General features: G+C 38.6%; 1 protein-coding gene across 1 annotated transcript in view; it reads right to left on the minus strand.

Moving 5' to 3' along the window:
- Positions 1-12,235, minus strand: part of ATP10B (ATPase, class V, type 10B) — a 56,838-nt gene that overhangs the window by 31,743 nt on the left and 12,860 nt on the right. The window contains exons 3-5 of the mRNA XM_010579116.1: positions 9,003-9,207; positions 5,803-5,888; positions 2,948-3,054 (exon numbers count right to left, since the gene is read on the minus strand). Coding sequence (XP_010577418.1) covers positions 2,948-3,054; positions 5,803-5,888; positions 9,003-9,207 — 398 coding nt within the window. The remainder of the gene's footprint in view (positions 1-2,947; positions 3,055-5,802; positions 5,889-9,002; positions 9,208-12,235) is intronic.

Here is a 12,235-nt window from a genome sequence, read left to right on the forward strand (position 1 = left end):
GAGGAGTGCTGTAAGAAGCCAAGAAGAAATTGCTTTTTCTATTCTATTAATATTATCTAAACTGTGGCTCCACAATTGGGATATCTGGATACCATCTGTTGCTATATTAAATGGTATCTTTTATGTTTATTTCTACAGTCCTTTTCCCTGAAAATACAGACCCTGCAGACTTGTATTTAGTTTACATTTGTTTGTGCGTGATGTGTGTGAGGGACTGTTTTCCAAGGTACCTTTTGGCTTTCTCTAGGGAAGTGATTTGAACCAAAAGCTGGAAGTTAGGTGCGATTCAATCGTGCCTGCTGGATTCATTCCAGGTTTACATCAAAGGTTATTAATTGAGGCAGAGAGCAAGAGAGAAAATTACTCTCCAGCCTTATGTTCAGGACATTCACCCAAGAGCTGGGACCCTTGGTTCCTGTTCCAATGAATATGTAATTATTTACACAACCTGGAGCTATGTCAGTGGGACCAGCTTATACTACCAGTGCTCCTTCCTTTCCAACTCACGTCTATGTACATACCCACTCGTTCCACACGGTAAGGTATTCAGAGTACAACTTGTGAAGCAGGAGATGTACGTTCACTCCCATACAGGCAGAACTGAAAACAAAACCCAAGTCTTCCCTTCGGTGAACAAATGCTCTAACCACCAAGCTACACAGAAGAGGAGGGTACTGCTGCCTGCAATTCTACTCCTCCAGCAGCTGTGTGAATCTTGTTCCTCACTTTTCTTTTATGCTGGGCTTAATGGAATCTTTTGTGTTGTAAACAAAACAAGACAAAAGCCTCTAATCCCTCCCAGAACACCCTCAAGGAAATGTTGATGGATTTATTTCAGGAAGAAAATGGGAAGAGATTTCTTTCCAAATATCAGCTCTATCATTCCCTTCCACTTCAGCTGACCAACAGGAAAAGGACATATCTGTAATACAGACATCACCTTGCAAGAAACAGAATATCAGAAATAAGAGGAACAAACTACTTTGTTCTCCTCTAGTCCTCACAGTTTCATATGCTGTGCAACACAGCACCTTACCTACCCACCCCACCAGTAACTTGCCTCTCTATTTCCAGAAGATGATGGGCTTATCTAAAACTTCATTCTGGTACTTCATTATTTGGAAAGCATACAATTCTTGCTGCTGTCCCTATCACAATGAGAAAACTACATTGGCTGTTGCTCTGTAATGAGGTTTTTGTGCATTAGCGCTATTGCTTTGTGTAGAACCATTCAGGTAGTCATCAAAAGTATAACCATATTTGGGTCAGACGAGAACTGCACAGGCTAAAAAATCACATTAAGGGATGGCTGTACTCTTCAGAAAGGCTTCCATTAGAAAGTAAGTTTGAGGAGTAATAGAGTTATAAAAATGGAGACTGTGCCATCTTATTATGTGACTGATCTTGATTGTTCAGAAAAGGTCACAGACCACGATTAAAAGCCAGAGTATAATCAATGTCAAAGAACCCTAGAAATTAAGCTGGTACTGGCTCAAGTGACTCTAATTTTAGAAGAAAAAGAATAAACTTTTATACTGACATTAATAAGATGTCAGTTGGAAATTGAATTGAAGACTTATTCAGATCAAAGATACCATATCTCGAGAATGACTTTAAAACGCCAACCTTTGCTACTAGCAGCTTAAGCAACATTAACAGAGATCCACATTAGGATCTGTGCTGGTGGTCAAAGGAACATACTGGGAAATCTTGGCTAAAGAGTAGAAAAATAGCAATCCTAACAGAAGGGAAGACAAGTTACTCCAATTCTATAGGCAATGATCCCTACAGAGATTTTTATATAGTAACTACTTCCAAAAACATGGGTGATGAGTTTGGCTCTGGCTCTCCTTCTCTGGCTCGTAGGCACCATCCTTACATGTGGTGTTCAGAAAGACAGGCAATGAAAGACCCGCAAAGTCAAGGCTACTTTGGAAACTTATGGGAGCTATAGTAATTTAGAGTCCAATTCTGCAGTAGTGAAATAAAATGGTACATTGTCAGGTAAAATAATCTGGATTGTGGAGATTAGTCTAAACTGACTCATGAAAAGATGGTGACTCCTATTTTCTCTTAGGTGGCTTAGCCTTGAACCCCTTGCTGCTGATTAGACATAAAACAGGTAAAATGACTCTAGTGGAAAGGTAAAAATAACCAATAATAGGATTAATTGTTGTATTTAAATTGACTTTTATTTAGTCTACAAATAAAGAGGGTAGCTGATACACTCTTTCTGAAGCAGAAGAAGGCACAGCTGGCAAAGCCAATGATAAATCATGCTCACTGAGTAAAAGCAGTAGTAACATTCCAAAGGTAAAAGATGCTGAGAAAAAGATGAACTGACCCACTGCTGAATCTGGCACCGTTGCATTTGATCTGGGCACTGACGCTATCTTGCTTTGTCCATGTCTCTACTGCATGAAATTCATGGTTGCATGGACACACTACGTCTATGTCAGCACAAACCTGTGCTGCTGCCGCCTCTTCTGTCACCTCCAGCTGCAGTTCTCACTGCCTCCTGTGTGCTGGCACCGGCACAGCTTGGCTTTGTGATTTTTTTTTTTTTTGGGTAGATCTTCAGCTGCATCAGTTTCTGCCCTGAGGAGCCAGTGAGACCTCCCTTAGTACTATAATCAGAGCTGCAGAGATGAGAGTTCAACTCACCTTAGCAATTTTTTACTTGTCTGGATATTTTTGCAAGATATTTCAAAGACAGTAAGATATTTGACATACACAAGGATACTGTCAATTGCCAGACACCCAGCACAGGACTTGCTGGCTTTGGAGTTGGATGAGTAATACCGTTTCTTCAAAAAGTTACGTAATTTTCCCATGCACTACCAGTTCTTAAAACAAAATGTCAAATTGTGGTGCAATATTAGACTACACGTATTTACTTAAGGATATTTACAGGGAAATTCTATGTTTACCTAGATTTACATCTTACCTGCATATATAACAATTCCTATTGCAGCCTCAGTATTTCTGATTGTACATCCACGAAGCAAGAGGCTTTCAATGTTAAAACCAATCCGTTCATGATTTGGCTGCTCCCTGGAAGAAAGAAAATAAAATAAAGCAATGCCTTTTTCTATTCTAATATACTGTTAAGCAAAATTTTTGTGTGCCTGTCTGTTTCAAGTTGAAATCAAGGAACTGTGAAGGCCCTATTTTGCTTGTGTTTCACTCAGCTTCAATAAAGACTCCAGTAAGAAGTTACAGAGAAGCCCAACTATCTCTTTTAAAGACAGCTTGCATGGTGTGTGTATCATGATGTCAATATGAAGCAAGTTTGGCTTTCACTTGATACCTTATCTGGCAGGTTCAGTATCTCATAAATGAAGCCAAGATATATTATGCAACTTCATTCAGATGAAATTCTTTTAGAAACCTGAGCTGGGTTTGTATTCTGCTAGAGGTTCAGATGAATACATCTGCACCATGTAAGAGCCTCTGTCTCTCCGTCAGCCACCAAAGGGCTTCTCATCTTTGTGAACCTCAGTTTGCTTGAACAGTCTCTAGGCTAAGGCTCTCCTCCTCACTCTCACACAGGATGGAAGACTTTTCATCCTGGCTGAAGGTGTCCGATCACACACCAGATCCTTCAGCTAGCAAAAGAGACCAATGAAAGCTTAATGGAAATTTTAAGGTCAGTGCTCCATCAGGCAGGCTATTTGTTACTTGGTTCTGAAAATGAAAGCATAAAAGTACTTTTGCTCACAGTTTTTATTATACACTCTGGTAGGCTCCTCCTGAGATCTTTAGCAAAGCTGAGATTTTTCACTTCAGTCACTCCATCTGGTTTTGTTATGTAAATATCAGCATCAGAAAAAGATTTTTTCTAGACTATGTATCTTTTACTACTTTCTATTTGATATTTGCCATTGCATTTACCAGTGAACTGCAGCATCACTTAAATGGAAGACAAGGTTAGGTGCTGTCTCAGGGCTAAATACAGTCCTATGTCTATGTGCAGCTGCACATGATTACATGACATCAAACTAGAGGAGTGAAAAGGTTTGGATGCCAACAACCTACAGCTGGTAGAATTGTAAAAAATAATGAAAGAAAGCTGTTTTTCTGGGAATCTAGATTCAGCCTTGGTAAACTCATTAAATAGAAGCCTTCTTGCATCCCCTTGAGCAGAATTTGCCGTGGTCAGGCATGTCAGGCGGATGTCACTAAGTTCTTTCTTATCATTTTTAGCAGAGAGAGTACTGCTACCCTTTTATAACAAGGCAATAGAGCCTCAATAATTTATTAAGGTTTCTTGGAGAAAAATGTAACCTGCTCCAAGTAAGTTGTGTTTACAAAATAGCTCAAATAACAGCAGACCAAAAACAGAAACTCCACTAACTGTTAGTAAGTAATTTTCACCGGCAAATTCTTTCATCTGCCCCTGAAGCAGGGAGAGAAAGGCAGCTAATTCCATATTCCACCAGGCAGGTAAGTTAATAAGCATTTCTGAAAGAGATTTCTCTTACAGACTTTCAACAGAGATTTGAAGATTTTTGAAGCTAATCTTGGGTCCTAAAGCTGTATATTTGTGTGTGTTTTCTTATGACATATCACCCATGTTTCTATAATCTCAGTGCTCTTGTGTCGTATTAGAGCAGGCTAATTGGAAGGATTGCTGCAATTTAGATTATACCCAAAGCCAGCAACCACAGGCAGTGATCAATACAAACTTGACCTCTTCTTCCCTTTTAAGATATCACAGTAGAGGGGAAATGGCATTGTTAATAGAAGCATCATTTTTAAAGGGCATAAATTCTCAAGACCAGATTAAGCATAGCTAGTGCTAATAGATGAGAACCCTCTGGTTTACTCATGTCAGAGGATCTGGCTGTTTTTAGCTACTCCAGGTGCAACATTCTCACTGCATTCTTACAGAGACATTAACTCCTAGTTTAGCTACTAGTAAACTTCACAGAAGCTGGGGCATGCATAGGGATGCTGGCACATTCACACAGTTAAATTATTCGCATAACATGGGGCATGCATTTGGTCTGGGGCAGCAGGTATTTTGGACAATTCTCTGGTGTGGTGTGGGAATCAGTGTGGACCAACAACTGGTCTGAAGAGGGGCTTGGGAAACAGCTGCCCTGTATTGGAGGGTAAGAGAATTTTATGACATGAGCCAGGCCATAAAAATGGGCCTCATAGCCAAGGAATGGCCTTAAATCTGCTGAATTTTCTAGTATAGATTTCTCTGTTATGCCTGTGCCAGAATTATTTAATGAAGAAAGAACATAAGGAACAGAGAATGTGGCTTTTTCCTCAGAAGCATAGGCTTACACTAAAAAAACCCAAACACTTTTTTATACTAGTTTAACACATTGGTTCAGCAGGATTTTTCTTGCTTGCTTGCTTTTTCTAGCTGTAAGGATAAAATCTGATTTGTTTGTTAGATCCTGGATACCTTTTCCCTGTGGCTGTAAATATGAAGCAACCAGAGCCATTCAGCTGAATATCCTTAAACGTTAGGAAGGATTTAGATTTAAAATCTAGCGTAGCCTAACCCTCAGGTCAAACATAAATGAGTTTATGTCTGAATTCTGAAAAGACCTGAAGCCTTGTGAGAACAGTTTGTGTGAAACAACCGCAAATTCAATGTCAAGTCTTGGTTCTGCCTTGCCTCAAAACACAGTTTCCAGTCTACATTTTATATTGACTTCTGAATCCAGGAATAGATAATAGTGACATACATCAATTTTTGCAAAATATGTTCCTTCCATCCAGTTCCTCCAAGAGAAATATTAGTTCAGATACAAAATATATTTATGGATAACAAATACTTACATGTACCCTTTGAATTTATTGAGATCATTGTTAGGCATTTCACAGATGATGGTGTTTTGGAAAAATTCGGGCTCAAACAAAGTATTCTGGAAGAGGAAACACACTGAGAATGAGTGTCAAATCCAATGAGTCCTTGAAACTCTAAACACTAAGAGCAGCTAAATATAGGCCACCAGGATAGTTGGGGGCTGGAGCACTATGAGGAGAGGCAGAGGGAGTTTATCTCGGAGGGGCTGAGTAAAGAGCTCAGATTTTCCTCTCTTGGACTAATAACTGGTTAAATGAAATGAAGAAAATGCTGCATATTGAACCAGATATCACAGACGCCAGTTAGTGAAAACATCTGTCTTAATTTAAAGTCAATGTAACAAATAGTTCAAATTGTTTCTGAAAGGAAAACAGCCTTCAACCAAAAGCAAGCTCAAATGAAAAGAAATTCAGGTTTTATCAGGATTTTGAAATATGTTAGAAGAGTTACGTTGCCGTCCAGGATAGTATAATCATAAAATAGGAGCCCACACACTTGAATAAACATATCACATTCAAATAAGACTAAAAGCAAGACTAATAGCAAAAGAAAAAATACCCCCCAAGATGAACAAGCAAACAAACAAACAAACCCAAAAGAGGGAAGGCAATAGAATAAGTCTAAACCACTGGGAGAGACAAAACAAGACAGAGCTTTTCAGGCTAAGTGCTCACTCAAAAAGAGCTTGGAGCTGAACTGAGACACAATTTTGTTTGATTTCCCCTGTGTTCAAGGAAACAGGCTTGGGTTTTGGACTGCATGAAGCAGTCTGGAAAGCAGACAGCATGAGAGGTACTTGACTGCCGTAAGTAGTGGTTTTTTCTTAACTGAAAAAAATAGACAAAATTTGATTTTAGATTAAGAAAATGTAATAAAAATGAGATGTGAGAAATGTGAAAGAGAATCATTATTGCTGTGCCATAAAATCTTTAAAAAAACTGAAAAGACCTCACTTTAATCCAAACTCCTCCCATTAGGAAAGCTGGAAATCAAGTCTGCTGCTGGGCCTCCCTACATTTTTCTACATGAAGAGAGACTTCCAGAGATTAGATTCCTTCAGAAACTGAAAATCCTGGGAATCCTTCATTGGAATTCACAAAAACTTTGCCAGACTGCAAGATGACTTCCTTACCCTGCCAGTCCTCAAGTCTCAATTTTTTCTTCACTTGCTTTAATTTTTACATTATTTTCTCTCTCCTGTTCTTTTTTTTTCCTGAGCAATACATATATTCTTTTTGTTTTAAATATATATATAATATCTAAGTACAAGCAAGTAGAGAATCTGATCTAAAAAAAAAAAAAAGCTGGAGGAAATATAAAAGCTTGATGAATATAAGGGCATTTTGTATACCTTCTGACCCGTGTGGCTGAATATTTTTAGAATCTCTTTTAAGAGATATTGTTCATCTCTGCTGAATCTTGTTCAACTCAGTAAACTCAACAAGAAAATCAGTACATATTTGGTTGTGCTACAAATATTTGTACAACAGGAGAACAGGAAGATGCAAAAGGTGCCTGGAGGACTGATTACTAATGAAAAAAACTAATAGGTTCTTGCCAGAAAGGGGTATAGAAGGATGGTTGTTGTCTCAAATTTTTTTCTTTTGATGACAAGAATTTTACATTTGAAAATTCAAGTTAGAAAATGGCAGAAAAGGAAAAAAATAATAATCCTTCCTCTCAGTCTTTTACAGATAGGTGACTTCAATGTTGCTAAGCATATCCTAAACCAAAAAACTAACCCCTGTTCATACGTATTTCCTCCCTCCTTAAAGAGTCACACTTTATAGACACAATTAAATCTGGGTAAGTTTTATGCAGCATGTGAATTGCAGGAATAAACAAAGCTCAAAGAACAAGGAAGAAGTTTGCACACTAAAACCTGTACATACGATACTTAGTGCACTGGGTTTTTTTTAGTTCAAAACATCAAAGTCTAAGGAAAATAAATGTGAATAGGCAGTCTGAAGCATAATTCAACATGCAGAGATTTTCTGATTTAAAGAAAGACTTCCTCATACTATAAATGACCGAGGCAAAAAGTTTGCATTTTGTATGATAGCAGAACACTCTGTTTTCCTCAAAAAGCAAAAATACAAAACCTAATGTGTATGCTATGACTACGTGACACAAATGCAGCAGTTTTATTTTTTCTATTTAAGTAACCAGTTTATTGGTTTTTTTCTAAATCTCTACATGTTAAAAATTTTCAGTGTGTCTCAGGAAATAAAACTCTCCCTAATCATCATTGGAAAGCGCTGGAAAAGGTATGCTTTATACTACAGCATCCACAACCTGAGAAAGCCCTTAATTGTGCTTGCGAAGTGATTTTCATTTGAACAAAGAGCAACTAACACTGGAGTACAGTACCTGACCACAACTGGCCACGGAAATGGTGTACTTTTATTTAATTAATCTGGGTGCTCGCTGGCAGCTGTGTCCCACCCACCAATAACCCCAAAAGATCCTCCTAATGGCACTGCTACTAATGGCTAAACAAATGGACGTAATTCCTAGAATTACCTGCCAGGTTTTTGCATTTCCTGTCTGCTGGAGTGATTCCAATGGAACAAAATATTCCTCTTTTCTGTGTTATTTGAAAAATTGCCCTGCTATGTTTGAAAAGATATTTAAAAATGTAACAAATACAACTCTCCCTAAGTCATATTTTCTTGTTTACTTCAGGTTTATCAAACATGAGTCAAGACAACATACCAGTAAAGTGTGTGTAAAAAGGAAATGATATGGCCTATGGAAAAAAAAATGGTGATTTTAAGCATTCAAACTGAATCTCTGCTAACAGCCAAACTGATGTCAAGCATATCACTTTTATTTAACTTTTTGCATTTTAATTTACCTCGAGTTCCTATTCAATTGCTTATTATACTCCTATAAAAGATTCCATTACAACTTAGTGTGCCTTAGAGCAATTCCTAGCTGAACTGCCATACATCTACCTGCCTAGCAAATGAGCCTGTGCCAGAATAACAAAAATCTTTTAGGTCAAACGGCTGCTTTCCATACAAAGTGTTAGCTCCAACAGCAAAATGTTTTCATAGCTGTACCAGCGCAACCGGCCCATCAGAACCGGTGCACTTCGTGGCTGGAACTGGTGTGCAAATGGGCCCAGACCAACCCCGCACGGCATGGGCTGCGTTTTCAGCAGACTTACCTGGCTAGAGAACCCCATCACCACTTGTCGTTGTTTAAGGTTGGTCTCCCCGTCGAGGTTGGCAGTTTCCAAGTGGCAGATCCCATTCTGATCAGAGGAGTACAGCAGTAGGATATCAGCTGGGATGGTCTCGTTACACTGCAGCTGCACAAAATCCCCCACTCGGACATCTTTCCAGCATTTCTCAACGTAAGCACGTTCTTCCCTGTTGCATTAGAAACACGTCATGGGTGAATAGTGACATTAGGAAGGCTGGCCTCCTGGTTAGTGGGGCTTCAGAAACAGAAAATAGGGGGGTGGTGACACATTGCTGTATTTTTTTTTTAAAAGACACAGCACAACAGCTAGAAATTAATGTTAGACAGTTTCATAGTGTCACTTCACCATATAACACATTCAGATAGAATCTTTACATGGAATAAAAAGAAACTACAACAAAAGTTCTCTTTCATTCTATCATTAGCCGTATAATCTCCACAGCAAAAGACAGAAAGTTGTTCAGACTAACAGAGGTGTTTTAAAGTATCTTATTCAAGAAATTTAGACATTTCACCAAAAAATATTGTTTTTGACTATATGACCATTTCTCAGATACTTTCCAACAACAACATATGGATCCTGACAGAGGGAAACTGATATCTCAGCTACACTTGCTTCAGGTCTTTCCAGCTTGTAACTCTCAAAACGTAATTACAAATCTCGAGCTTAGTGCACAGAAACAACTTCAAAAGGTAGAACAGAAGATAAATAACCCCTTAATATTAAGCAAAATAATGCAATTAAAGCTCAAGTTTAATGGAAAAGTTAAGGTAAGAAACAAAGAGCTTCTAAATTAAAAAAAAAAAGCCTATGAGGTTCAAGGAAAAGAAATTACTATTACATCAACAAATCAGTGCTCAGTGGTTCAGGAAATAGCAAGCTTTTTTTGGCACTACATTTTCAACAATTGATCCTTTAACTGCTCTCAATCATCTAAGCAAACTAAAACCTGCACAATAAGCTTTAAAACTAGTTAATGGGAAAACTACACGGGCAACAATAGCCCAGTTCCTCTAACTCTTTGGGAGGAAATTATTTTTTCAATATGAATAATTGAATCATCTTATGCCTTGTTCTGTAAGAGGGAAAATGCTCATGATACATTGCCACACAGACAGTAAAAGGCTTTTTGTAATGACTCAGAGTCTTATTTTTGCTTAAGTTTTTAATCTTCCTCATCTATTGCCTGAAGAATACTGCCTTTCAATTAAGTGTTTGTATCATGAGACGGGGAGCAGTGATACAGCAGATAAAGTGTCTTGCTACAGTTCATGCATCCAAGCATTGCTTCAGAGTCAGGCCAAAGGCTATTTCCTGCTAACCTACTTTCCTGGCCTTCTGTAAAGGAGACCCAGCCATGATGCTTGCTGTCAGGCAAACCCTTGCACTTGGCTGATACCCTTATCTGTAAACCAACGTGAAATAACAGCTTCCTGCAAAGGTTATGCATGCAGTTAAATTCTGTGCATTTCCCGGTGGTAACCACTTTTTATTCAAAAAAAGAATGCCCCAAACTCCCCACAACCTAACTATTTAAATCCCTTTAATGCCAGATGTGAGGTGCTTACTAAATAATGGTATTGTAGCAATAATTTTTCCTTCTTACATTAGTTTTTCATTTCTGATTTTTTCATTCTTTTCTTCTTTTGTCTGACTCTACTTATCTGCATGTCCTTTTTCTCAACAACAGACATAAAAGACCACAATGAAGAACAGAGGTTTGTTGTAAGTTAATTTGATGTTACTACGCATTTAAAAAAAAATTCCAGCTCAATTTCTATTTGAAAAGTATTTAAGCAGGTGCATGTTGAGTATTCATTGCTCTACAAAGTAGATACTAATGTTAATATAGCAAATCAACTAAGTAAGTGTGAATCCTTCCCATGTCAAACACTTTCTGAGTAACACTTTTTAATTTGTTTGTTCAAAACATAAAAACGAGGGTACAGAAGCAGTTTAGAGCAAGCAGATGTCTTGTCTGGCTATCCTAGACATTTGGATGCTGTGTATAGTTTTCATGTAATGTTTGCTATGATTTGCCCTTCTGCAGGGCAATCCTACCTCTCTGTACGTCAACTCCTGCACAATTCTGAAGTTTATTGAACACGCTTCTGATTTTTTCTCCTCATAAAATGCTATAGAAGGGCCTTGCCCAGCTGGTTGTCTTCTACATCAGCCTAAAGAAACCAGGTTAGCAGAAATAACTCACAGTAGTCACAGATTTGTAATGTTTTTCCAATAATTCCTTATGAAACATCCATTACACATAAAGCTTCAGGTTCTGCCCATTCACTAATTACAGAGGAGATGGTGAGTCAGAAAGGTCAAATGACCCCTTTCAGATCAGAGGAAAAGTCTTACTTAGCACAGGTCTAGAGTTCAGGAATTGCTAGAATCCCAAACCTGCAGTCAGGTGAACAGAATGTTCCTCTCTCCCAACGGGCATTGAATTTGGTAAAGAAACACATTTTCTTTTCCTAAAAGAGCTATTCAGCTGGAGCCGTAAGATTAACAATTTCCTACAGTACAAAGGTTTTCTACAACTTTGTAGAGAATTACCAATGGATGGAAAGAAGAAAAATACTTCACAAGGAACCTGGTGCACCCCACAGCAGCACTGGCTGGGTTGTCTAACAAGATTTTTTCAAATGAAGCAGTTTCCTTTTAGCAATTCCTGTAACTGGGAACACTGCCCATTTTCTGTTCAATGATTAAAGTTCATAGCACAAGTTCCGGCTGCTAAATAAACAGAGGAGCTTCATAAATCTAAGATGGTCTGATAAGAAACATACAAAAAGGGCAAACACATTTATCCAATGAAATAAACAAAATGTGGTGATTTACGATAGGTGGAAAGCTGGAAGTCTGATTCTTATAGCAGCACAAAGGAATTCCAGCCGCTCCAGCCAGTAATTTAGCTTCATCAGGGGCCCAGCTTAAATGCCTCTATGCAAATGCGTGTAGGATGGGGAATAAAAAAAGTGGAGTTAAAGACGTGCATGCCTGCACGGCTGTGATCTTATTGGCATCACAGAGACGTGGTGGGCTGGCTCCTATGACTGGAGTGTTGGAAAGGAAGGATACAGGCTCTTTAGGAAGGACAGGCAGGGGACACAAGGAGAGGGTGTCACCCTCTATGTCAGTGACCAGCTGGAGTGCATGGAGCTCTGCCTGGGGATGGATGAGGAGCCGAC

Source organism: Haliaeetus leucocephalus, unplaced genomic scaffold (genome assembly GCF_000737465.1).
Source record: "Haliaeetus leucocephalus isolate CR32 unplaced genomic scaffold, Haliaeetus_leucocephalus-4.0 Scaffold656, whole genome shotgun sequence".
Lineage (NCBI taxonomy): Eukaryota > Metazoa > Chordata > Aves > Accipitriformes > Accipitridae > Haliaeetus > Haliaeetus leucocephalus.